Raw genomic sequence first — 27,986 nt, forward strand, 5'->3', positions numbered from 1 at the left:
CCCCTACCGCCGGCTGTCTCCTGCCCTCTGAGGACTTCCATCCTTGCTGTGACGCTCCCTCTTTGGGTCGGCGCACTATCCGCCCGCCGCCTATGTATAGACACCGCTGTGTCAACACCTCGCCATCTCTCACGCCATCCTCCAACGGCAGCGTTTCATTTCTAGGCGGGTTGTCAAAAAAAAAAAAAAAAAGGGAGCGGAGAGCTAAATATGATGGCGAGGTAGACGTTAGCGTGGCTACCAACGCTACTTTCTTAAGCATGACACGCGAAAAGCAAATACGGTGCAAAATAATTCTGTGAGTCTAAGACATAAAATTAGGACGAGGGGGCCGGATATTATTCTTGGCACGCAGAGGGAAAATAAAACACTCCCCCCTGGTGATGCGGAGGCTGCGGTGCACCACACAGTTCTCACGCACTGATGAATCTTTATCTACCTTGTCCGACATGTGAAAATATTTCTGACGGGCAGGACCACACAACCCTCTATTCTCCGCCTCCCCCAGCCGAGCTCCCGAGTCTCTGTGGCAACGCTGTGTGGGTCGTCATGTTATTATCACCAGCGCTCCACCAGCAGGCCCTCTGCATTCTCCCTGTCTGCCTTAATGGACTGCATGCTTGCTTGACGGACAGGGAAGAAAATGTGTGCGTGTGTGTGTGTGTGTGTGTGTGTTTCAGCATGTTTAAGTCCTCTTTAAATTCTGTGAGCACCAGCAAAATGTGTCCTAATTGAATTTAAAGAGACCACTAGTTTATAAATCACCAGATTTTCACTTCACATTATTGTGGCCAGTAGAATGCTGAACATACAACAGTAACAATACATAATTATGACTTTGAAAAGGATTTTAAAATGAATTATTTTTAATTTTAAAATTTAAAGAATAAAAAAAAAAAATGTCAGTGCATCACAAACACTGGGATTTTTGTTGTGTTTGTGTGTGTGTGTGAGTGTGAAGACTAATGTGATCCAGAGAAGATCAAGAAATGTTGAATGTGGTTAAAGTGGGAAGACTTGCTCCTCGGAAGCCACCGCAGCGTATTCTGATTTATTTTAACTGCTGTAACAGATTTGATTGCTTTGATAAAAATCTCGCCGTTAAAAAAAAAAAAAACCCACTGCCATCGGCTTTGCTTTCGAAAGACGGTGAAACTTAAATAAACCACTCGTCTCTGGTGTTCCATCCACCAACATAACAAACCCAGAAATTCAAAGTGCTTTCGAGAGCGACTTCAGCTTCCGTTCTTTAGCGCGCAGACGGAGGACGGCCCCCGCCACTGTCAGGCCGCTGGCCTCCTCCTTTTGTTGAGTGACCCTGGAGAATGTGGTGGGAATGACCGCTGGGAGCGAGAGATTATCAAGAGACAAAGACAGCGAAGGAGTCGGACCGACGGACGGACGGAGGGAGCGGGCGGGCGAGCGAGAGGCACAAGACAAGAAAAGAGTGAGAGGAGTGAGAGGAGTGAGAGGGGTGAGAGGGGTGAGAGGGGTTAGGGCTGATGTGAACGGTCCCTGAGATTCACCTCGTGGCTCTGCTCCACCCCCTTTCTCTCTCTCTCTCTCTCTCCCCCTGCCGCTCCTCGCTCGCCTCCTTCCCACCGGAATTCCTTCGCTCGGCTCCGTCGTGACGTGACGTGGCGGCGGCGACAATGGCGCCGCGTCAGCCAAGGCCCACGCCGAAGCGAGGAGCCGGGCGGACGGGGCGAGACAAGTTTTTGTCGTTTTGTTTTGCTTTGTTTTTTTTTTGTTTTTCCGCAGTTCCGCTGAAAGTCGGAACGCAGATGTGCCGCGACGCCGATGAACAGAGTGTGCGTCACTCGGCGGCGGCGGCGGCGGCGGGAAAGTTGCTCGCGAGGAATAATGACGGCATTCTGCGGCGACGGTTCCCACAGAACCCAGATGGACACAAAAAGAGAGAGAGAGAGAGAGAGAGAGGGAGAGAGAGAGAGAGAGAGAGAGAGAGAGAGAGCATTTCTTGGTTCCGTCTTCACCTCTCCACCTCCTCCTCCTCCTCCTGCTAACAACCCTGACTTTGTCCAGACCATGTGACCGTGACATCAATGCCGTTTTTTTTCTTTTTTTTTTTTTTTTTTTATTGTTGCATCGCTCAGTGTCTGCGAGGGTGAATCTTCTGAGGCGGTCGACAAGTCAACAACTCAGTCAGTGTGTTCGCCGGGCGCTCGAGGAACCGAAAGCTCGAGAGCGAGATTGTGCTTTATGATTTGACTGACCCATCCTGACGTTGCTCTCTCTCTCTCTCTCTCTCTCTCTCTCTCTCTCTCTCTCTCTCTCTCCTTCTCTCTCTCCTTCTCTCTGCGGAGGCACTTTGAGATCCACTGCGGACCGTCAGCCTTTAAATATTTCACACCCGGCTCTCGATGTCTCTAATTTTTTTCTTCCTCCTCCTTTTCTCCCTAAAACCTCCGTCTGCACAAGATGATATTCGGAGGCAAATGGTATGCTTTGAAAGATTATCCCGCCTTTGGGATCAAAACACCCCCACACACCACCCCTCCCCACACACACACACACACACACACACACACACACCCAACACGGATGATTTCAACCATGTGAGCTCAATCTGGACATATTTGCCAGTGCGCCGGCCGCCCCGTCCCTGCACACAAACAGTAGGCGGACGCTCAATTCTCACCGCCTCCACGTTCAAACATGGTTCTTCTGACACAGGGCAGGATTTGGCCATGTATATTTTGAAGAGGGGCGGATGGCTGGAGAAGGTGGTGAGCCGGTGGTAGTGGTGTTGCTGGGGGATAATGGTGGGCTGGGGGTGAACTGAGGTGGGGGGGTGCTTGCAGGTTATGGAGCCAAATGAAAACATGTCACTCAGGACCCATTAAAACGTAACCCTGCCCAGCAGAAGAAAGAGACCCATATCATCATTAAGCCATCTCGGGGCGAAGCGAAAAACCACAAATATTATTCCTGCACCCTCCCCACCACCAACGCACTCACACACACACACACACACACACACACACACACACAACTCCCTTCCTTTGCTGAAAAGTGACAGAAGATGGGAAGATTGGAGCCAAGGTGTGTTTGTCCACAGGCCCAGAATGACAAGATGATGTTTGGGAACTTCCTGATCGGGGTTTGTTTGTTTTCACGAGCAGAGATGTGTATTTTTTTTTCTTCGCACGAGTGACGTCTGTTTATGTGCGAGCCGAGAACCTCGAGGTAACTATCGGAGTGGATTTCATTTTTTATTATTTTTTTAACCTTGTGAATAGAGCTTCTCCCTAGGCCAGCAAATTTCAAATTTAAAGACAAATGCAAAACAAATCTATTTTTTTAGGCAATACAACAACAAAAAAAAAAAAACGACACAGGGCTGCAGAATGAGCCTTTGATGCAATGCAAAGAAAGAGATGTATTGTTGCGGATATATTCTTAATAAAATATCATGAAACTCTTTTTGAAACTCGACACTTTGGTGAATCCAACTCTGCAGTCACGGCCGCGTGCAGCTGAGCCCAAACTGCACAAGAACTCGGTCAAGCTCAGCGACCCGCACTGAAAGCCATCCCACCCCAGTAACCGGGGGGCATGTGCCTCGTTCGGCATTATGAAAAATGACTTGGCCCCGTGGCGCACCGGGGTGGCAGTGATTATAATATCCAGATAATCATTTCAAACAAATTATCATAATTATCAATCAATCATGAGCCTATTTAAGCAGGTGGAGGGATGGGGGCAGCGTGGCGCTGTCGGCGGGGGGTAAACTATGGCCTGGGGGGGCGCTGGATCACTTCTGTGACCCACGGGTCTTCTTCTGTCCACATAATGGCCCTCATACATTTAGGGTCATTTAGCCGCTGTATTTAGAGACTCAATTCCCCAGCTTGATATCTGGGGGAAGGAAGAAAAAAATCACACATATAACGGTGAGTATGCGCGTGCACACACACACACACACACACGCCGACGAAGCCGCAACTGCAGCTGACCCCCATTTGGTGCCCCCCTCTTTCAACACAGAGTGGGAAAAATCTACTTATAGGTCAGAGTTCACGCCGGCCCCTCTCATTTTACCATTTACTAATAACGCCGCACTAGAAAAAACACACACGCAGCACAGCCAGCGTCAGAGATGCATGTGGTTAGAACAGGCTGGCTGCCGCTGGGCTGAAAAAAAAAAAAAAAGTGGGGGTGGGGGGGGAATAAAGTCAGCAGTGCTGTAGAGCAGCGCATCCACTCGGACAAAGTGAGAGACAAAAGGAATCGGACACTCGATCGTCTGCAGGAGACGTGTTACACCGAGGGAGGCCGTCCCTCCGCAGCTAAATCCCCGGTGAAAAGCAGCACGGTTTGATGAAATCTCATTGAGAGGCGAATGAATGGGATTCGGTGTTTGTGTGTGTGTGTGTGTGTGTGTGTGTGTGTGCGTGTGTGTGTGAGAGAGAGACAGGGGCAGAAAGAGACAGATCGTGGCCTTCAGGCAGAGATGATCGTCTTGGGAAAAAAGCAATCAGCGCTCATTGATTTTCTCCGCCGCTTGAATGGAGGGTGTCTATCTGGAAGTCATTATCTGCCATGTGATCTGCCGCAGTGTTTACACACGTCGGGACGGACAGCGGCGCTCCTCTGAAGACGAGGATTAACGCGCGCAAGACACACACACATGCACAGCACACACACACACACACACACACACACACACACACACACGCACACACACACACACACACACACACACACACACACACACACACAAAAACAGAGGGCCTGTCTTTCCACCTCTGTCCAGAGAGTCACACAAGTTGTCAGATGTGCTCTGCTAGGGTGTATGTGTATATCTATATATCTATATATCTACATATATAGATATACACATACATATATAACACAGCCTGTATGGCCAAATAGACATTTAGCTCTGTTTCGTGTGGCCGGACCAGACCAAAGCAAACAATCCCTGACAATCCCTGATCCTATCGCCAATAGCCCCCTGATAGCGATCTGTAGCTCCAATAACAGCGCACCGTCTGCTGCAGGAGAGGCGGATGAAGCGGCTGGAAGACGGCGGATGAAGTGAGCGGAGGGGGGGGGGGATTCCGATAACACATCTTTTTATTTTCTGACTGTGGGTGGGGTGCGAGGATGCAGATGTGTGGAAGCGAGGACAGGATATGAATCCAAGGCCTTAAATCTCGGAGACAAAATTGCACACATGTGCGTGCGTGCACACACACACGCAGACAAATACACACACACACACACACGCAGACCAACATCGAGCTGCAAGCTCAGGGCAGCTTTCAGTAAGTGGGCTTACCGAGCTACAACAACATCTTTGCGTCTGTTTTATCCCTCGCCTTAACCTCCGACTCCACTGGCGGCCCTGCTCGCCTCCACACTCACTTTGTCAGCAGTGCGGATGGAGTCACTGTGTGTGTGTGTGTGTGTGTGTGTGTGTGTGTGTGTGTGTGTGTGCATGTGTGAGTGAGTGTGTAAATACTGTGGCCGGTGACAGAAACTCTAACTATCTGTGCTTCTTTGTTGCATGTTGTTATGGTGCCTCTTAGCCCTCCAATTCAATTATAATATAATATTTTCCCGACTTGAATTTGCTGCGCAAGAGGTTTTCCCGAAAACAAAAACATTTATTGATTCATTTAAAGCAACGCTATTCCAGGTCAGTGAACCAAAAGTGTCAATAAGCCCTTGATGAACTCTGTCAGTCAATATTCATGCATCTTTTTGCCTTATTGGTTTCTTCCGGCCAATGGCGAGTCAGAAAGCTGACACTTGTTGACGGGGTCACGTCATATTCCATCCGTCAATCCAATCAACATTGCAGTGCTGGTCGAGTTCAATCACACTTTAAACAATGAGCGAGCAGCAGGTCGGGTTGTCTGGTGTCCGGTCGTCCTGCACATTATCCAGCCAGTTTGCAAAAATGTGTAAAACCATCTCGCTGAAAAAAAACAAACAAACAAAAAAAAAAGGCAGCTGCAAAATGCCTCCGCACACGTGCACAGTGAGGCGAGGTGAGGCGTAGGCCTCTCAGCGGTCGGCTCCCCTGGTTTCCACAAACTCAATTAACATCGCGCCTTAATCAAGCATGGCGACAGTAATGGCACAGCGGAGGCAGCAGCCGTCCGTGTTTGCGATGCCTTGTGCGCGCCCGGCGCTGCCCGTGTTGTGCGTAATTCCACGATGTGGATGAATGACTCATGTCATGAGGAATGGCTCATACATAATTTCATTCATATTCATAACAGGCATGTGGTCTGCCAGCGCCCGACGAGGGCCCACCGCAACTTACGCTCTGCATAATCAGCTGTGGCCTGCCTCTGTGTGCGTGTGTGTGTGCGTGTGTGTGTGTGTGTGTGTGTGCTTTAGGTAGTCTAGGTAACTACGATGCATTTCAGTATTTGGTCATCAGAGGGAACCCGAGTCTGTGTCTGTTGCACGTCGCAGCTGCAAATCACTGCGTGTTTCTGTTGCTGCTCCTGCACCGTGGACAGAAGTAAACGGACGTGCGCAGAGTTTGTCGTGCACTTGGCCACCATCGTGTGGACGGCGGTTTGGTAGTTTATAGCAACGACCCTTTAAAAAAAAAAAAAAAAAAAAGTCCCTCCGTCACAATGTACGAACATGTGGAGAGCAGCCCAAACCACCTGCGGTTGACTCTTTAAATAAGCTCATTGACTAATGCAGGACTTCAAATCAGCCGAGCAGCCAGTCATTTGCATACCTGCCTGTTTATGGAGGCCACGGGCAGCGAGACCCTTGACCCTGAATGCAAATGTGGAAAGCTTAAAGCGATTTTGTTTTTCTACATGCCAAATTGCTTCTAATTGTAAACTGGAGCAAGAAACACTTTGAAGCGAAATTCATCCGTGTGGAGAACAGAAGGCTTCCGTTGCTTTTCTTCATGTAATCTGGCAATTTTGTCGGACCAAATATGTGTCCATCTCGTTACTATGCTCTTCATGTTTCAACCGCGCTGTCTGCAGAGAGCCAGCGTCAGACTTGGGTCACCCAATCGAAAGCCCCGACTTAGATTTCCTGGATGGTTGGCAAGGACCGCAGCTCCCCACTCACTAATGATTGGTTTAAACTCTCTTCTGTCAAGTGAAATTCATCAAAAAAAAAAAAAAAAAAACAGCCCTGAAAGAACTGTAAACAAATGTTCGCATACAAACTCACTTTTTCCAACCCTCCCAAACTGCCGATGATTTTTCAGCAGGCTGATTCAGAGAGAGGCGGTAGGTAATGTCCTCAAAACACCGTCGCTAAAATGCTGCCGTATTTCACCGCTGTGTGATATTCAGCCATTGATTCCGAGCGCCCAGCCATCGACTGGAGTCAGAGCTCAGCCCAGAGCTGCCGGTGCCTGTGAGGCTGAGAGGGCCGTGGCCATTGTTCTTTCATGGGCCATTAGATGGACATGAACTCTCTTGCTGTCCTGTCGTGACCCAGCGACACCGGCCATAAAAAAACTGCCCAACCTCTTCAATAAATTTATCACCTCATAAAGTGGTCAATGGCTGGTCAATGGGACGTATCGGTCAGCGGGTGTGCATGTGTGTGCATATGTGTGTGTGTGCTTGTGTAGATGACAGGGCTTTGAAGGTCTATCATCCCTTACACTTTGATTAGACTGGTGAGTTTCTGAAGCTTTGCTAATCACTCCAGCGTGAAGGAGGTGGTTCTTTTTTTCTTTTCTTTTTTGTTTTGTTCTGCTGAGGCAAATGTCAGCATATTTTATTCTAATAAAAAACATTCCAGTGAATCGATGGAACCCTTTAAAACTGTACACAAAGCAATAAAATAATGATACGCAGGATAGTTATTTTACTGGTCAGTTAAATCTGATTATCTAGACCATTTCTTTTTGTTGAGATAAAAATTCCAAATTTCATTTATTTATTGTTTGATTCCATTTTAAGACTATTTTCTGGAGGTTCCCAAAGGTTGCACGCTAATTTTATATGCATACACTTGAAGGTCTCATCCTACCTTTTTGATGCAGCCGTCAGGAGATGCCTCATCATGGTCATTCATAATCTGCTGCGGAGACAAAAAAAAAAAAAAAAAAAAGAAACATTCGATTAGATTTGTGGTTGGTGACACATGCAACAAAAAAAACAAACAAAAAAAATGACACCATCAATCCAAAATCTGTTTATGAAAACATTAAAAGAACATATTGATCGCTGAGCGTCACAAGGCCTCTGCTGTGGTGCCATGAGCACAGGGTGTTCACAGTTCATCACACAGAGCCTGTAGGCTACAAATGTGACCATATAATAATGGACTGAGAGGTCAGAATAACACTTACACACAGGCAAACATAACGCTAAACACACACACACACACACACACACACACACACACACACACACACACACACACAGGCTCTGATGAATGAATGCCCCACAGATTTGACGTTAATTCTCTGCTCCAGCATTGCAGGAAATTTCGCTGAGGCTGTGCCTGTTTGTGTGAGTGAGTGTGTGTGTGTATAATTAAGCCTTCCAGCAATATTTACTAGGGGGCAGATGGGTGGTAGAATGCTCCCAGTGTCTGCCAGAGGAAATGAGGGAAGGAGGGGAACGATGGAGAGATGAGGCTGCTCCGCTGCAGCGACGGGGGCCCAGGTCTCCTCTCCGTCCTTCTCCCCGCCTCTGAAGCCCATTGATGGGCTCAACTATGAGACGTGAGGCTGTTTTCAGGACAGCATGTAAGTGGAGTGGCACTTTTTCAGTCGTGGCCTTCTTTCGAAAGGAAAAAAATCTGATCGCAAGAGAGCCTTCCCGACACGTGGCGCTGCTGCACCTCCCTCTTCCTGCTCGCTATCCTCCATCAGCTGTCCAACAGTACGTGTCCTGTCCGAGATGTTGTGACAAGACTGGCCGCCTTTATGTTGGAGACTCGCATATTAGAGCTTGTGTTTCCCAAACTGGTGTGGCCCAACCATGATTGGGGAAAGAGACATTTATCTGCCGCGGAATCTGCCAGGAGGACTGTGCCGCTTTTCTCCCGAACCTCACAGAAAAGTCTTTAACGCCGGCTCTCTGCACGAGGGCCTCAGGGCGACAAGTCATTATGAACTCACACATGCATCAAGATGTCCCGTCTGCAAGGCTATTTATTTCTCATAATATAAATATGTGGAGACACAGTAGCACCTTTAAGTTGACTGTCATCCTCCCCTCAGACTTCAACAGTGAACCAGATGGGCCACATGTGCGCCGCTGTGCCGAAGCTCGGCCGCCCCCATTAAGCTGTCAAGGGGTCTGTTTCTTAGCCCCGCCAAATGGGAGCAATTACACCACTGATACTTACAACTGTGTTCTCAGCCTACTTACGCATCACATGAACCAGTGCAGAGCCCATCCTGTCCCTCAGTTTAAGAGGGAAAAAAAAAAGTAAACATGCCGTCCTACACAAGAGCTGCAGTTTCTCTGTGGCTGTTTGTCGGGTCGAAGGAACTATGAACAGCTGTGTCCTTAGCTTTTAGGAGGTCGGTGGAGTTTGATAGTCGGTCAACCGGATTCTGATTTATGTGTAGTGATAACAGAGGGACAAACGACGAAGCAAGACATGGCTTGGCTTGTTTCCGTGTTTTTTTGATTTTTATTTTTTTTTGATTTTTGGGATTTCTAAAAACTAAAACATAAATGAAATGGAAAAGTAGAGAGGATATTAAAAGTACAGTGAGAAATAGTAAGTCCCAACCAAAAGTACAGGCTCATACTGCAAATCTCTGGGATGCTGTAAAATTTATGGTAGCAGAATACACTGTAACTACTTTTCGGAATTTATGTATTTCTGCTTCTGCGTTATGCCAGGAACAGTGCATTGAACCATTTGATTTACTATACATCCTTATCTTACTTTTACTTTGTTTTGCTAAGAAAGGTTTCTTGTAACAAATAAGATGACTTTTGCAAAATTTAAATCAATATTCTCAGTCTTTGATTAACCAAATATAAAAAACCCAAAAGTATTAATATCCTTAAAAAAATTGATTTAAAAGTTCATTAGGATTAGGTAACAATGTTCATCCGTCTCTGTAACTTTATATAGATATTTGAATAAAAACCAGTGAGCATGACTGAGAGAGAGACTTCTGTAGAACCAAAAAGCAGCTGCAACAGTTTACAGAACCAGCAGCTTGGCGGCCCGTCTAAAATGCTACCATGCGTTCAACAGGCACCAGACAGTTTCTGGACTTTCCCACTGCTCCGTTCAGCTACATGCCAAATGTAAATACAAGCATGTATCAAACTCAGACTCCTGCAACTGAAATACAAGCAGAAAAAGACGCTAGTGAGAAACAAATTATTCACCCTGAGACTCCCTGGTTTTAAATTCTCCGCAATTTATCATCTTGTTTGGTTGCAAAGGCCATTAGCGATGGATGTTTAGGAGGCTTTCCAGTGTTGAAAAGGAAGGGCTTGTGCATTGTTGACAATAAGTGTAACACAAAGGCAGGTGGGGATGCTCTGTCAACACTGGCACACAGTATATGCGCGGACGGACATGCTACATACCAGACAGACGTACACAGAAGAGCACAGCTTGGCAGCAAGACCCAGTGGAGCAAATAAATAAGCTATTAATTAGAGGGGGAAAATTTGATTGGCCACTGAGTAGCGGCGCTATGATTTATTGCACGTGTCACCATCATCTCAAAGTGACTCTTGCTCTATGTCAGTGAAACCGACCCAAATAGAGACTTGCCTATGTCGAGCAGGATAGATTTTCCACGACTCAGGGTGAGCTAAAATTGTTCATTTGTTATGTATCTAGGCTGCTGAATACTGACATGTCAATATGTCTTAAGGAAAAGAGAAAACACCAGAGCGAGGGTAATTAGAAAGCATGTGTAAGAGTGTGTCTGGGCACACAAACTTCTCTCTCTGGCCCGTATGACCTCAAACATAAACAAATCCAGCCGTGGCTTGATGAAAGTGCAGCCACCTGCAGAATCCTTCCACCGAGAGCTGTCCAGACCCTCATTAGGCTTATGTGTGTGTTTTGCGTATGGGGAGAATTTGTGCCCGTGTGGATGTGTGAGCGCGTGTCTCTCACCATGTCTGTGGCGTATGTTTTCACACCAGGCGGGCAGGGAAAACCCCACCTTTATTAGCGTTTCACAGCCCGGCGTTTTCTCACCGGAGAGAATCGGGAGTTTCTCAACGTCGCTTCGCAGCCGATGGCGTGACGTTGACGTGCCGTGATGACCCAGCAGACAAAAGAAAACATGACGTGGGGGAGAGACACTCAGCAAGTGGACTTGCCGCAGTGTTTTCGCAAGATCCGTCACGGCCGAAATGATGGAGCGAAATCCCGCTCGGTTTATTTCCATATCCATTTAATGTGAAAAAACAACAGAAATGAGCCCAAGGAGGGTTTCTGTATTGGGCTCATAAAGGGCATGTGGTTTGGCATCCACAGACTGAGTCAACCTTGAGAGAATGGCCATAGTGTAATCTTCTGGTCCTACAATTCACCAACAAAAGGGCAGAGCAAGAAGCCAAACCAATTAGACGACCTTACAAAGCTTGCTCATCATCATCTTCAGGCAGGAGGAGAAGAAAAGGGCCCCACTTGGAGGTTTGCGTCGTAGGAAAATGTTAGCATTCTATTGCCAAAAATAATCCTCCTCAACTCTGGATAATATGAGGCAATACAGCAACACAGCCCAATGGATGGTTGCGGATGTCACAAAGCCACAAGTTTCCAAAAAGAACCAGCAGCAAATAAACCTTGGGGCTTTTTGAACCCGGGCCCTGACTGACAACCCATTGGCGGCAAGAGCCACACCAAGAAAACCACAAATTGAAAGTTTTGCTACGGAGTTATTGGGAACTTTTGCAGCTTCTTGGCATTTGGACAAGATATCATTGTGTTGGTAATGCCAGGGAAAGGCCAATGATCTCTCAGATGCATAGATTAAAGAGGAAGTGGTCTTTCAACAGAGGTCATGACGAATTATAAGCTGTCTTGAGATGTTTCTCAGCTAGATAGCAAGACAAAAAAGGGACAGGCAAAAGTGGAGACGTATTTCTTTTTTTGGCTGTGGTCTTTGCAGAATTTGGAGTTAGCTAACCTATTAAGCATGATCTCAACTCATGGGCTTGACTTTGAAAGATACAAGGACATCTGATTAGAACACCACAATCCATAAAACAACACCACTGGTCCAAAAAAGGCACAAAAAAAAAGAGAAAAGAAGCGGGCTATCAAAAGTGTCATACATGCGATTGCAAAGAATTGTTTGACTAATGATATATTTCTGATTAAGTCTCATTTTAAGCATCAACTTAGAAGGATATGGTTATGGTTCCAAGTCCTTTCTTTGTCTTGTCCTTTAAAAGGGCGTAGAACGGGGCTATTTCTGGACTTCCCAGAGATAGGAGCCTTGACAGCTGACCCAAAACAAGACCAGAGCTATGACTTCTTAAAAACATGCCTCAACAATGAGGTTGCTAAAAGGCCTCCAGCAAGAAAGAGGAAAGGCTTTGGCAGGGGGCAGGAAGGAGGGCAGAAAGTTGTGCAGCTAAATACCAGGAAGTTGGGTGTGCAACAGGTAGAATATGATTATGATGACTTTAGTAAGATTCAAGGTTCTTTGGCCAAGGTAAACACTAGGGAGGTGGATATTGTAAAGCTTTTTCCCTCTCTTTCATTGTTTTAGTTGATAAGGAGGGTAATGATGAATGTAATCAGGGTTTGGTCCCTTATCTCCATCTCCACTCTGCTGTGAAGCCTAATGTGCGAAAATTACACAGCTCATTGGCAAAACTTAAGACACCGGGTGCCACGAGGAATGCGGGCGATGCCATTGTCTGGGAAAATGAGAGGCAGACACTTATCACGCCGCGCTCCGGCTAAGACTGTTGTTACCCAACCCCACGTCCAGATGGGTCCTTGCAGGGCGCGGCCTGTGACGCCGCTAAGGACTGTTGGTGAGATAGAGATTAGCGCACAAAGGTTAGATTTGGAAGGTAAACACTCAGGGCTATTGTGCCACAGCGGAAAGTCACGGACACTTGTCAGCTACAAATGGCTGACATATTTACAGAATGAGTGCTGACCTCCGTCTGTCCCAACAGTTTGTGTGATTTATGAAGAACACACCGTGGTGAAATATCCTGGCAAGACTTACTCAGACTTTGGACAGGTTTGTGTCATCATCATTTCAATGTCTCCGCATGATTCACAGGTCCCGCATAGGCATGTGTGCGGCCTTTGTTAAAACACACTTCATGTTTGGCACAAATGAGCAATTCAAGTATTCTTCCATCTGACGTTTGGGGCGTTCAAAGCCATTTGCACTTTGTTTCCAAACACATGCCCGGAGGAAGGAAGCCTACTTTGGTGAAAAGATACAAAAGCAGGAGGAAAGACTGCATGGGGAGGCACGAGGAGGACGGACGGACGGACGGACGAAGAAAGCAGGATCCTGCAAATTTATTAAAAAGGGTCATATTTTCATGGTGGCCTTGTATAACCATCCATCACCTCACATCCAAGGCCCCTTTATCCTTTTAAGGCCGTCGACTCTGAACTTGATATCGACAGAGCCATACAGATAAATTATCTGCTTGGCCTCCGCTTTATTGATAAGTCATTTGGGCAGATGATCAGTAATAATCATAAGTGAATAAGGGTCTGCCGATAGATCTTCTGCCAGCAGATGCAGTGACGGCTGCAGGGTCAGGGCCCAATAAATAACTCTACCTTGTGGCCTAAGAGGATTGCCGACGCAGCATCGGCGGCTGCTGCGCCGCGGCTTTCAGACCGTGATATATCGCGTCCTCCTCCTTCATTTTGATAAAGGCGCAGAGTATCGATACATGGCAGCCGGAAGAAAAATACCGTTGCCTTATTTCTATACACCCGTTCTTGCGATGACACATGTGTCTTGGCGAGCGCAGCCCTAAGGATGAAAGATTTAGGGGTCTTGACTAGAGGGCACATAGATCGAACCAAAGGTCGTGCCACTGATACTTTTCATTTCACATAGCTCAGCTGGACAAAGTGCCGTCACAGCCTATTCGTATATGAAACATTTACATTTATGCTGGACATAAATCTGATATTGGCTGCTCCGCTCAGCAATGACACATGTTTCATATCTTCATTTCCCCTCGAAAACTAAATTTGTGTATTTAGAAACATAAACCAGACCACACTGTCTGTTCCTCTGCTGAGTGCCAATATGTGTCCTTAATTGAATCCAGGGTTCTTTTAGGTAGGGAAGAAAAGAGAGAGAAGACACGCACACGGACGCACACGCACACACACACACACACACACACACACACACACACACACACACACACACACAGTGGAGATCTTTCATCAAATCAGAGGCCTTCCTGGATGGCAGCCACTGAGATATTGTCAAGAAGCGATTGGTAACTGGCGAGTAAATCGCAGCTCGTTTAACAGGGCTGAGCAAAAATATTTGCATTGTTTGCTTATTTTAAATATGAATAAAATAAGTTCCGGTAGCTTTTTTTTTTTTAAAGAAAATTAAAAAAAAACAAGAACAAAAAAAAACAAAACATTGGCCTTGTATTTTTCCATGTCTTTGTTTCAAATTGAAAGTGTATGAAACTATTACCAAGCAAAGGCTGATCATAGAAGTTGAGAGGAGCTTTTTTTCAGATTGCCTCTTAACCATGTATTGAATGAAAATGCTTTCATTTTGACTTTAAAAGCATCAACGATGCAGCCAACCAGCAAAAGTATCTGTATATTACTTTGTCATTTTATTTATTTTTAAATATTATAAATATAAACATATGTTTTTGGGGGGTTATTTTCATTAGGATTTTAAACTGATTTGAAATAAATTGAGCGACACGCTACTCAGGGGGATGTGTTTAGTTTTGTTTCTGTACTGCTGTGTGTTTATTGGTCAAGCCTTCCCTTTGCAAATCCATCCTGTGGGGGTTTTTTTTGCATTTTTTTTGGACAAAACACACACACACACGCACACACACACACACACATATGTACAAGGAGTTGGGCACAGGCCCAAACATAGAAGTGAAAAGTCTCTGGTGACTCGGAGGCTAAGTACATGTATATATGGGCTGATGCTTGCGACAAGCGAGGGCTTTCTTTCGGGCTCCAAGGGTTTACGCCGAGGTCAAGCCCTGCACTTGGTGATGATGATGCTTGAGAAGTCAAAGCCACGCCGAGTGACTCGCTGATGAGATTTCTCCTGCAGATAAATAAACAAGGCCTGACCATGGATTTCCCACTCAGGAGCATGAGTGTGTTTTTGTTTGGGCGCGACACCTCAGCGAAGGAAACGCTGCTTTTAAAATGATCCACCAAACTGAGACAAACTTTGCACAAACAAGAGTCTCGGCATATTTACAGTCGCAGCGGCGGCTACACGGATCAGCTATCAAACACCGTCCACAGGTCCTTTGTCTTTTGCACGCTTCAAGTATCAAGCCAACTCTCCGGCCTGTCTGTCTTTCAATAGTCTTTTTGTGCCCTGTGTTTACAGGGAAGACTTTAGAAGTTAGGTCATCAGTGGGACAGAGGTAAATGGCGTGGCCGAGGAAAGAGCAAACAGATCTGAGAGTTCATAAGACACTCTTTGTGAGATAGGCGCCTTGGCCGCTTTTATCGCGCTGATAGATGGAAATGCAGAGTATGCTGCATGAGTTTTAGGAAGCATAACAAACATGTGGCCAAAGCAGCTGAAACGTACAGTGGCACGTTTCATGTCCAGCGCAGAGCAAAGGCTCCTTTTTTGGGGATCGAGTGATTGATTTGACAGCCCTGAGGCCTTGCTCAGCTCGCTCAGCTGCTTTTTCTTTTTTTTTCTTTTTCTGACTGTTTCCAGTCAGAAGTGGAAACAGTCGGAATTACAACCGACAAAAGACTGCGCAGAAAATAAACACCAACAATAATAACGGCAGCTAAACAGTCTTAATGGCTGCTATTAGCGTGTGCAAAGTTTTGAGTCGTATTTGGAGGTGAGGCACAAAAAAAGCATTTGTGTATTACAAATGGACTGTAACCAGTGGTCTGTTTGGCCTTCTGGCGGCCGATCAGATTATTTGCACGGTGGAAACATGTAAATGCCAGGGCAGTTAGTACAGCTGCTGCTGCCAAAAGATACCGTCTGGAGATACCGAAAAGATTACGCCGGGCTAAAAATGGACCTTTTTCAGCTGTAATGAATAAACACCATGTAGGTATGGGTTCTGTTTAAAAGAACAGTGAATGGTAACTTGCCAAGTGCATAGGAGTCCAATTAAAACGCAAATTCCCCCGTCAGCTATTCAGTACATGAGGAATTTAAGACCTCAAAGTCATTAACACAAACTCTGACAGACTGAAATGGCAAAATACAAAATTGCAAACATCCACGTGATAAAATTGGATGAAATGAAACTGACAGATCCAAGCCGTCACCCAGGTCAATCATCTGCCACTCTGAGTCCATTGACTTACCCAGTCTAACACTTACTGCCACCCTGCAGCCTAACTGGGGCTCTCAAGCTTACTGTCCAGTTTTTTTCCATTTCGTTCCCAGCCTTCCTCTGTCAGTCGGAGCGCACAGCGTTTATCCTTGCTCCAAAGAGATAGCAACATTTATCACCACGGAAGCTGTCCCCAAGTCCACAGGATCAAACCATCGGCTCCTCTATAAATGTCAGGCGGTCGTGATTTATGCAGCGCATGAAATTGATTAGATGGCTACAAATGCTGTAGTCACATGATTCACTACTGTCTATTTTCTTTTTTCTTTTTCGCAGAACTTGCTTTAAAAAAAAAAAGAGATGTGTTTCAACGATGAAACAACACATTTCAGGACACCTTGACCGGTGCTTTTTGTACAATGTATTTGTTTTGTTCCTCTTCTTCTTCCTCTTTTTGGAGTCTCAGTCATCAGCCTTTATGAGGTGGCCTTGAGGACTCTTCAAAGAGGATGTTAGAGATAATGTAGCAGTCCCACTCCCTTGTACAAAGGCCGTTGTCTGATGTTTTTTTCTCATCAAAAGATGAGATGAGTTGATGTGTTACCGGCACTGATAATTTCAGGGATGGACTCGAGACTTCAAAACACTACGTGGCAAAAATGTTGCAAAAGCCGATGACACGATGCTGCTGGCTACCCTCGGGCACTGAACAGTGTGTGGGTGGACTTTGCTGTGTGAGACACTGCCAAGAAGAATCTTCATATCTGACAGCTATCATTCCAAAGTTCAGCCTCTCGGATGACCTGGGAACTGTCACTGTGCCACGAAAGTTTCCAGTTATTTTTTTAATAACTCTCCTGGCAAATACTCACGCCGCTGACCTTGGATCTCATCACAGTTGCGTTCATTAGCTGCTCTGTATGAGGTAAAGGCCATTTACAACCCTCCCAGCGTCACGCGGAGACCACTTCTGTCACCAAGATTGATGTTTCACGACTTATCGTCGCTGTTATCGGAGAAAACCTTCGTCAAAGGATACAACTCAGACTTGAGACTCATCAAACTTCACTTTTTTTTTTTTTTTTTTTAATATACTATCGGCATCATCAGCTGTTAAATAAACTGCTATGATCATTATATCATTCTGTGCGGCTGATATTCCCAATCCCCAGCAGTTAGAATAGCACACCACTGATAGGATGCTCTGCTTTGGTCTCTGGACCCTGGTTTTATAGCTGTCTGTCTGGCCAGTCCTTGGGATGATGACAGATGACTTTATTGGGGGAGCTGCATAGTCACGGCTAGCAGCCGGGACTTTCCATTAGTCATCTAACTAGAGCAATCAGCGTGGAAAATGTTTGTGAACACCCTCTTGACCCTCTTTCTTTTCTTTTCTTTTGTTTTTTTTGGGGGGTTGTTTTCGTATTTCTGCAACGCCAGAATATAAGCCATCCTTGGGCCAGGCTTTAGTCCGTTAGAATGACACAAAAATAGGGAGAGACAAGATAAACGCAGAGTGGAGAAGAAGCTCATTTGGTCCTATTTGGTCTGCGGTTGTGGCAGATGGCTGAGGGTGGGTTGGACAAAGGAGGAGGGCGTTGGAGGGAGAGAGGAAAGTTATCTGTCCTTGGGCTGTGGGGCAGGAGCACAGTGCCGGCTTTATTCAGCGCCTCAGCCTTGTCGTTAAGGAGCGATGACACACTCCTCCAGGCCCACATTAATCTTTAACAGTGTGATTTCTAAAATAACACCAGTGTTTTCCCTGCCGCCCAAGAGACAGGAGAGAAGGCCCCGCTCAGGCCTGCTGGGCTCAGGCAGGTTTTTGTTATTTCTCTCCCTCTCTTCCTCTTTTTTTTCTCCACAGTGTTACCATCTGAGATGATTGGAAGGGCTGAGACCGTCGGCGAGAAGCTGGGGGACGACTTTGCTGCGACGTCACCAGATGTTAAAGAGCCCTTGACCTCACTTACTCGGCCCAACAGTGGCAGCTCCGGTGGCTCCCTTGCGCCATACATTACTGTTGTTAACAGTGTTATCACAGGGCCGTCCTGGGCAAGATAACGAGTGTAGCCGCTGATTGGCCTTAAGTGAACGAGGCTCTTGCTGCAGACACATAGACAGAGCGGGGAGTGTCGGTCAGACTGCCTCTGGTTAATGACAGTGGGGAGATAGAAGGCTGGGAAAGGCAGCACCAAGAGAAACGGGACTAATGTTGTTTGGGTTCTGTGAGCCAGACGGGAGTCGCTCTCTTTACTACCCCTATCATGGCGAGGAAGGTATAGCTTAGCCGCTTGCTAAGTGTGATAGCGACTAACTGGGGGAGGGGCTTAGGGGTTGGGGGGGGTTTAAAGTGAAAGCGGAGCTCTGTTTCCGAGCACCTGCCCCAAAACTGTTTGGTTGCGCTCGTTCTTTTTGTAGCCTCCAATTACTTCCATCTGCGTTTAATCTCTCATCTCTCCCCCCCCCCCCCCACCCCCCCACCCCCCCGCTCCTCTCTGCCTGCTTTCCGCTAAGCGCTCCACGCGGTACACAGAAGGTCACGCCAAGGCTAACATGTATCTATAATGCGTTCATCTCAGGCGGCCCCCCCGAGGAGCGGAGAGCCGCTTCGGCTCCTTGGCACGCTGGACAATGTGGGTGTTGTGCGGCGGAGCTGGCAGGGCTGCACACTCACAGTCGAGTCAATCTGGGGCCACTGCCCGTCCTGCCGCTCCACTGCCTCACTGAGACCCTCTTCATTCATTTTTATTTTGTGAATCGGTAACTTTAATTTGTTATCGCAGTTTATTTTTGTTCCCCATTCAATGTCTTGAGTCCCTCAGCGCCGCAGTGTGTTCCTGCTCTATGAGCTTTGCGTCACTCTGTGTGTGTGTGTGTGTGTGTGTGTGTGTGTGTGCGCGCGCGGGCGCGCTCCACGAGAGCACTCCCTTTTTACATGGCTGACACCCGGCAGATTGAGACATCAGGCGCCTGCTCGCTGTGCTAAATTAGCCATTCTTCTCAGGGGCTAATTGGAAATCTAACTGTTTTGCAGGGGGAGAGAAGAGGTGTGAAGGAATGCTGCCTGCCGGGAAGCGGAAAATCAGATTACAGATTTGTTTTTGTTGTATGTATTTCATTCAGGGATGCTTTATGTTAATGTTCTCTGATCTTGTTGCAAAGTAAGAGGGTAGACTACAATGAATACGATGGAAATTTAACAGCAAGTATCAGGAACCTGTTGTTGAAGATATATTTCTATTTGAGGCTGCTGGTGGATTTAATGACCAAACAGTGAATTAGAGTGAAATACATTTCCATGCGTAATGACCCGACCACAAAGCGAAAAAAAACCCAAAAAACAAAAACATTAATTAGTGCGCCGCCATCTGCATAATTCAGAATAAAATATGAAACAAGAAATGCCACATACACTAATTGACTAATTCATCACAGGACCTGGGAGTAAACGTTCTTCTTGTTGTCGTAGTTTTGGATAATATTTGCATAAAGCTGAGGCCTTCAAATAAACACAAAGGGTGAGACTAAACACTTTTAAAACATTATGGTTACTTTTAAATACCATAATGATCAATAGATATAAGTAACTGCATGTCATTGTTTTCTTGCATCCGATTGCATTCTTCTGATGCAATCAGGGACACGTTCAAATTCCTAAAACCAGTAAAGCTTGTTTTTTATTGACAGAGGTAAATCTAATCTTCAAGTCAAAATAGTGTTTTTTTTTTTTTTTTTTTTTTTTTTTTACCAACCAGAATCCTGTGAAAATGAGGCTGGCCTGTGCACAGTTATGGGCGGCACTCCCTGTTGTTGGGGGTGAGTGTGAGGTGCTGGGAAAAAGGGCTGTGCATTCACAGCAAATGAAGCCTGGTGAGTAACCGTGGAGAGGCTGCACCTTAACTGATGAGCCCAGAGACAACTTCCCAGCCCCTTCTCTGCCACACGGAGACACCCACAATGCTAAAGACCTACTGCCATATTAAGAGCAAAACACAAGAAGCCTCTGAATGGCTTAGTTTTAGCCTCGGCCATGAAAACAAACACCGTGAATTGAGTTTTGTCTCATTGTTCTTAATTGGCAGCGGCAGGTTTTTGCCTCTTTTTCTTCTTCCTTCAATATGAATAAATGCGACAAGCTTCTGATCCCGGCTTTTCAGCCTCTGACTGTTTATTTATCTATTTCAACTACACCCAGGGGAACAAAAGGCATGCAGAATGGCCATTGACAGCCATGTCGAATATCTCTTTCTGCCAAATCTGGCTGTTTTCTCTCACTGCTGTCACTTGATGTCTTTATGTGAGGCTGAGAGTTCGCCACGATGAAAAGGATCGGGGGCGAGCTGAGTGAGTGACCCCCGCAGGAGGGAGCACTAAAAGTAAAAAAAAAAGAAGAAGAAGCAGAGAGCGAAAGCGAGGGATGGATGAACCAGAAGGGGGAGGAGGGAGGAGTGCAAGGCGGGGGAGAGGGGGGCACCCCTGCCGGGTCCCAGGCATCTTGGCTGGCAGTCCCCATCTTGGCTTCAGACGGCTTTTGTCAGAGAGGGGAAGAGAGGGTCTCTTCTTCACTTGGACATGGGAGAATAGATGTTTTGTCAGTCGGCGGAGGGGTGTCAGTGGGGGAGAATGGAGGGATGCTGAAAGAGGAAGAAAGCCAAGGGACCCATCTTCACAAGGGATGGGGCGGCCGGGGTGGGCAGCCCTTTTGGATTGGGCAGATGTTGAAATGGGGATGATTTATTAGCCTTAGTGTCCTCGGTGGCACTTGGCCACCATCCCAGTTTGAGCAGTGAGAGAGTGACTCGGGGTAAGAGACAGGGCGGCAGGAGGAGGAGGAAGAGGAGGAGGAGGAGGGGGAGGAGGGCAGCGACGTAACAGAGACATCTTAATACCTTCTATGGGCATGGGGCGCTCCTTGCTCTCCGACCGTCATGGTATTTTTGTCCAATTCTCTTGTAGAAAAATAACTTGGTCGGGAGTCATCTGCATCACTGAGCCAGACCTTGTCACCCAGCATTACCCTCGCCCTCCAGCACGACCCCCTCCCCGCCAATCCCCAGCACGCACACACACACACACACACACACACACACACACACACACACACACACACACACACACACACACACACACACAGTATTGCGGCGCACTTGCTGCCTTGCTTATGTAAAACAACAAATTACCAAATTAACATTCCCAACAGTTCCTGCTCTCTTCACCGTACTGGCCAGAGACTTTCTAAAACTTGCCAGGAAAACAAGTGGAACAGAGAAAATGCCCCATCGGTGCATGTTGCTGCACCGCTGCTGCTGCTGTGTATGTGTGTGTGCGTGTGTGTGTGTGTGTGTGTGTGTGTGTGTGAGTGTGTTTTGCAAACGTGTGTGGTCAAGGAGACCCACATTGTTCCTTCTGTTGCTATTAAAATAAAATGAAGTCTGGGAGCTTCTGTCTGTCGCAGATTCCTGCAGCACTGGACCTGTGCCGTGAGCTGTCACATGTGCTGGAGTCAAAACAAGAACAAGTCACCCGCTAATGCCACCCACGAAAACTAGTGTGTGTGTGTGAGAGAGAGAGAGACAGAGACAGAGATCTGAGCCTATATACATGTATGTGACTGGAACGGCTGAATCCAATTCAGAGCAAAATATCCCTCTAACATTCTTTTCTTCTCAGACCAGTTCCTGGTAACAACCTGTACTACTCACAACAGGATGGGGAAGTTTGGATGACTTTAATTAGGGCTACCCCAAGAGAAAGATTGATCGGCGAAGCGATTTACTGCCCAGTGTCCGTTCTGGCACTTCCACATCTCTCCACCAGACTTCTCCCAATCCATCCCCTTCCATTTCTTTTGTGTCAAATCCCAAATCCATAACTGGATCCCAAATCCATAACTGGATCCCAAATCCATAACTGCCGCCCCGAGGTAAAGAATCTTGGCTGCTAGCAGTACAGTACGCGTCCACCTCTGGTCTCTGTGACCACTGGCACAGATGAAAGAGACTGATGGGGAGACTGTGTGGGTCGCGGTGGGCAAGAGCTGAACAAGAGGCAGGGCCATCGATCATCTACAGGGACGGGGTCGCTGCAAAGGCAAGAGCAAAGAGGGAGGAGGTTGCAGGGTCAAGTCTCCATCACTCTCGTTGTCTTCTGTTCTCACCATCACCCGTGTGGCGACTGACCAGTCGGCAGGCCCCACTTCAGCGCCGTTTGGGCCGCGCTCCACCAAATTGTCCCCCCTCTTAGAAGAGGCCCCCTGGAAACTTTTGTCCCATTCATTAGTACAACAAATACATACAGATGCTCAATGAAGGAGGATGCAGACACACAAAGGGTATTCTGAGCACATGCGTCCCCCGCTAAACGAGCGCCGATTCCCGAGACAATCTGCCCCTTTGTAAACAAACGGCATACTGAGGAGCTCATGCGAGCCACGGTTTCGCTATTCAGAGTAAAACATGGACAGTCGGGTGGTTGAACAGGTTATAAGCTATACAGCTATTCTTTAGCTGTTTTCAGGTTAGCGAAAGCGGCAACATGGGGGGGGGGGAAAGGGGCCAATGTTGCATATGCCATTGAAAAAGACAGCCCAGAGTAACGGCAGAATGAGAATTGCGAATGAAAACGCTGGAGTTGCCGATTTCTTGTGTCTCATAAATATCCCGTGAACGCGTCTGGAAAACCTGATGGTCCAGCATGAGCTGCTTCTCAACGGGCCAAAGTTCCATCTGTACCCTCATTCGGCCTCCAGTGGGGTTAATGGCTGTTGAATCGAACAGTGTCCATCAAAATGTGCCCATTAGCAGAAAACGAAGAGAGAAAAAAATGATTTCTTTCCCATGGAGACGCGTCTTGATAGGAAGCGAGGCATACGGCGACCAGAGGTTAATTACAAACATGGGACAATGACTCTGTGTGTGTGTGGGCAGCGGTGATGAATGTGAGGGACCAGGGAAGATGGGTCCAAGGGCACAAAGACTGGCATACATCTCCCTCCGACCCCCCGTGACTGTTTCATCCAAACTCTCTCTTTTTTTAAACCACTCAATGGTCTGTTTTCTCCCATTTGTCCCATGAATTATGTAAATGGCTGTGGAATCCCTTTTTTCTCCCCTCGTAGCGAGAGGAAGAAAAGATTTAAAGGGAGAGAAATGCCTCCTCCTCACTTTTCTCTCTTCCTCGCGCTCCCTCTGAACAACCTTTCATGTTGGCAGCGTGGGCCTTGGGTTCTAGCTCTGGGACCATGTGAAAAGGATGACGGTGGCTGCATGGTTGGCGGTGGGGGAGGGTCAGAGCATAATGACATATCCGAGGAGCTGAAGAGGCAGGCGGGGGGGAAAGAATGGCGTCCTTGTTGTTGGATGGCTTGACATTGATTAATGATGGGGGGGGGAGCAGAGAAGAGCGAAAATAAGAGCAGAGGGGTGGCACTGGTATAGTAGGCCAGACGTGGGGGAGCTGGACTCTGGTAGGGCTGTGGGACTGCGGAAGAGCCCCAGGGCTGCACTTCTTATCAGGAAGAGGGTCGGGCCACTGCGTATCACCATCCGTCAAAAGGTCTGCGCTCGCCTGCGTGTGTGTGTGTGTGCCTGGTGACACCCTGACCATTTAGCCCCGGGGATAGTCTGTCTTCCCTCATACACAAAAACACATGTAGGCGCACACAATTCAACGCAGGTCACATCAATCGCCATCCATCAAAACGCTGCCGAAAGACTGTCGTCGTCGTCATAATTATCGTCACCGTCAGTGATTGCTTTGTTGCCACTTTTCCCACACTCTTAAAAAAAAAAAAAAATCAGCTTCACTACACAGAAAGAGAGCCAGAGAGAGCTCACAAGTCAAAGCGTCAACAGGTTGGGATGCTTTTGAACAATCTTACAGATGCAAAGATAAGCACCTGCTTAACTGTGGATTTTAGAATGTATTATATGTACTGTACACATATACAGTGTATATATTAGATAATTTAGTATAGACTATTGAAAAGAGAACCGACACTGACGCGGCATTTAACACTGAGTCATGTTTCATTTTGTGTTTGTTGTATAAAATATGTGAAAAACCTTTTTACGTCAGTCAGAAAAGTTATTTGCAGGACCAAACTCTGTCGTGACAAAAGTTAGAATAATCTTAATAAAGAAATCTGAATAATTAAAAAAAAAAAAAGAATCTTCTTTCCATCATTGAAAATGCTCAATTTAAAATCCCATTCACTTCTTAGACTAACTGAGCACTGCTGACCTTTTCTACATCAGGAGCTACTCCAGGCCGCCTCTGTCTCCAGCCAAGAGGGATTTCAAAACCTCTCCTGGATGTCCCAGGATCCTTTGTCTCCACTCTCATCTATAGGTAAGCACAGTGTGCAAGCCTTCCCCACCACCAGCCTCTTCAAAACTTTGCACAATAGCCAGATTTCCTCCCAATTTGCTGCCAGAGAATAGGAGGCTCAGGAACTCCTTTCAGGAGCTTTGAATGGTGAGTCTAATTCAGACTCAATCTTTGGGTTTGCCAGGCCTCACCCCAACCTTAGCTGGCCTTACTTTGGAGCTTCTAACTTTGGCTAATGCTAGGGGGCAATCCCACTGTTGAAGGACTTAGCCTTGTGCACATTTGTGCCTCTTTGGCAAAACACACTGGCTCGCATTTATACTTTTGTGCGTGCCATTTCAAATCTTACACGCCAAGGGTAAGCCGACAGAGTGCTTAAGCTCTTTCTCAGTCATGTTTTGCTTCAGACATTTACACTCATTTCCATCTGGGACCTTCCAGCAGCAAACCTCATGCCTCTTGTGTTGGCCATCCCGTGACCAGAGAGCAAAACTCACGATTCCTTTCTATAATAGCCTCACTCCTCCAACCTCAGAGTGCCCTTTAAAACATACATGTATGTGGTGAGCTTTTTTTTTTTTTTTGATAGACTTTGAATTTACTCAACTGACCATTTGTTCTACTTGACCTCGCTGCACTTCTCTCCGCTCAATTATGCAGGCACACACATCCACTTTGCATATTGGTCCCCCCCCACCCCCCCACCCCACCCCCACCCCCTCCGCAACACTCTCGAGGTCAGTTCTAATCAACCACCTTTCGGTCAAGTCCACATACACATACATTCGCCATTCTCACCAGAGTTCCTTAAAGACGCCCACCTTTCAGGTCCAAGGACTGCCATTAAAGCAATCAGGAGCTTTCTAAGCTAGGTCAAGAGCAAGGTGCTCACATGGGGATTCTGATTTGAATTATGCAAAGAGGGGAAAGGAGGAAAAAGAAGAAAAAATAGGGATGGTGAAAAAAATTGTCAAAGGAAAAATACCTTCTGTATAGTTCATATGTTCATATACATAAACATATATATGTATACACACACGTACACATACGCACACACATATATATGTATATATATATATGTATATATATATATATATATATATATATATATATATATATATATACATATATATATATATATATATATATATATATATATATATATATATACATATATGTACACACATACACAAATGTAAAATTGTAAATAACGCACAGATGTTTTTTTTTTCTTTCGAGTGACTGAAACTCTGAGGAATTAGTTCTCAAGATTAATCCTAAATCCAGGATCTTGACCTTCAGACTTGATGAAGCATTCAGAAAAACACAAGATGAAGGGTGAAACAGTAGGACCACCCGCAGATCTGTGCGAACTTGTGCGTGTGTGTGTGCGCGCGCTCACTCATGTCCTACACACAGATGAATAAGACGGGAAAGGAAGGAGAGATCAACTTTCCCTGTGTTCCAGTCAGTTTAGTGGTTCAGGACACTGACACAAGAGGAGAGAAAATTCTCTTGAAACACAACTGGAGCCTTTGTATCGTGAATGTGTGCTCATGTCAGGAAGCACAATGGTAAAGTGAATAAAAGCACGTTGAACTTGCAGAACACATTGAACATCAAAGACAGAGACTGAACATGTGGACCAACATACAAATGATGAAGATCCTGTAAAAAAAAGGCTGAAGAAAATGTTTTTTTTCTACACACCCATTTTGATTAAATGTCATAGCAGACTGAGGAACAGATCAGAAGTGAAGTTTGAGTTGACTTTAAAATACGGCGAACAACCCAAAGTCCTTCAGAAAGTGACTGAATTTCATCTCACTTGTAGAAAATGCAGGCCTATAATTGCCCTGATGTCAACAGTGTCACTGTTGCATGCCCCCTTTGTGCAAAGAGTTAAGTGTCCTCTGGCCGAGCCCACCCTGTGGTGAACATAATCATAACCCTGTCATCTCAAGGTTTAAGGCTCACTGCTGCGTCTTCTGGCACTAATATAGTGCAAAACTATAGGGGTTGCATTAGCCCCAGGTACTTCAGCAAGCATTGCAGCATAAAGAACTCCAGTCCCATTTAAGGCCACCAGCAGGCTCAGCTATGGGCCTACCTGTGATGGTCTAAATTAGTCACTTAATGATAGCCGTGCTGCAGGGAACAAGTGCTCGGACAAAGAATTACTGATTGGATTCTGATTTAGTGCAAGGGTCAGAAGAATATGATTCAGTGGAAGCTCTGACACTTCATTGACTTCAAAAATAACCGGGCTTTATGATTTGATAGATTTTGTACATGTCACACTTATATAAAGTGAAAACAACTTTGCTTTGAAAACAACATTCTTCTACAGCCCATTCCACTGGGTTATTCTACAAACTATGTTATCAGAAATAATTATGAAAGAGATTTCTCTCTTTAAAAAAAAAAAAAAAAAGTCCAGATTATGCTGTATGGCTATATAACAATAAAACAAAATAAGCCAATTCATGAGCATCTGCAGCTTGTGAGTTAAAAACATAAAAAATAGTTTAACTAATTTATTGTGTCTTTTTTTATTTTATTTTTTTATTAATTTGGCATTTGTTTAATGTCTCAAAATCTAAGCAGGTTCACATGGAAATACGCACACAAACTGATTGTTTAAGCATGATTTTGAGAAATAAACTCTTGCTTTCCCATGGGCTCATCAGCAAGGTCAAGTGCACAGCAAATAGGTTCAAAGCTTCCTTTGAGTCTGGGGCCATATAGCCAGTAAGCAGCAAGATTGATGAGAAATGTGGACTGATTTTAGGGTTAATTGACTGTGTTATTCACCCCTTTGGATATGGAGTCCCATCTCCTTTGCAATACCAGTGCAGAAAGCAGCAGTTCAGAAACCAAAAGACAGAAAAAGATTTGGAGAGGACTTTCAGATGTGGTTAAAGACTTTTTAAATGTGATCTTTTCTGTTGTGCTATATTTAACTAAATTAGTTACAGTTTCTTCATCTTTAGTATTTTTTGGAAACCTGTATTGTTTGGCATATGCTGACAAAACCACACCATTGAATGGAATGATCTGTTTGAACTCTTAGCGACATATCCCATATATGAATGCGTCTAAAATAATAATAATAATAATTTCAATGGGTGTTACTATCTTGCTTGAGAGGTTTGTGAAGACTGTTTTCCAGTTGCAGAGATGCGAAGAGGGGTGGAGGAGTTTGGTCAT

General features: G+C 45.9%; 1 protein-coding gene across 8 annotated transcripts in view; it reads right to left on the reverse strand.

The window, feature by feature from the left end:
- The window catches only part of prdm16 (PR domain containing 16), a 166,414-nt gene that overhangs the window by 68,004 nt on the left and 70,424 nt on the right, over positions 1-27,986 (reverse strand). For 6 of the 8 annotated variants that reach the window (XM_076042382.1, XM_076042378.1, XM_076042380.1 and 3 more), the window contains exon 3: positions 7,999-8,049. In XM_076042382.1, coding sequence (XP_075898497.1) covers positions 7,999-8,049 — 51 coding nt within the window. The remainder of the gene's footprint in view (positions 1-7,998; positions 8,050-27,986) is intronic. The other 2 variants (XM_076042381.1, XM_076042376.1) reach the window with 1 other exon arrangement.

The sequence above is a fragment of the Nelusetta ayraudi genome, unplaced genomic scaffold, assembly GCF_046127955.1.
Source record: "Nelusetta ayraudi isolate G7.1 ecotype Tasmania unplaced genomic scaffold, CSIRO-AGI_Nayr_v1 ptg000070l, whole genome shotgun sequence".
Taxonomy (NCBI): Eukaryota; Metazoa; Chordata; class Actinopteri; order Tetraodontiformes; family Monacanthidae; genus Nelusetta; species Nelusetta ayraudi.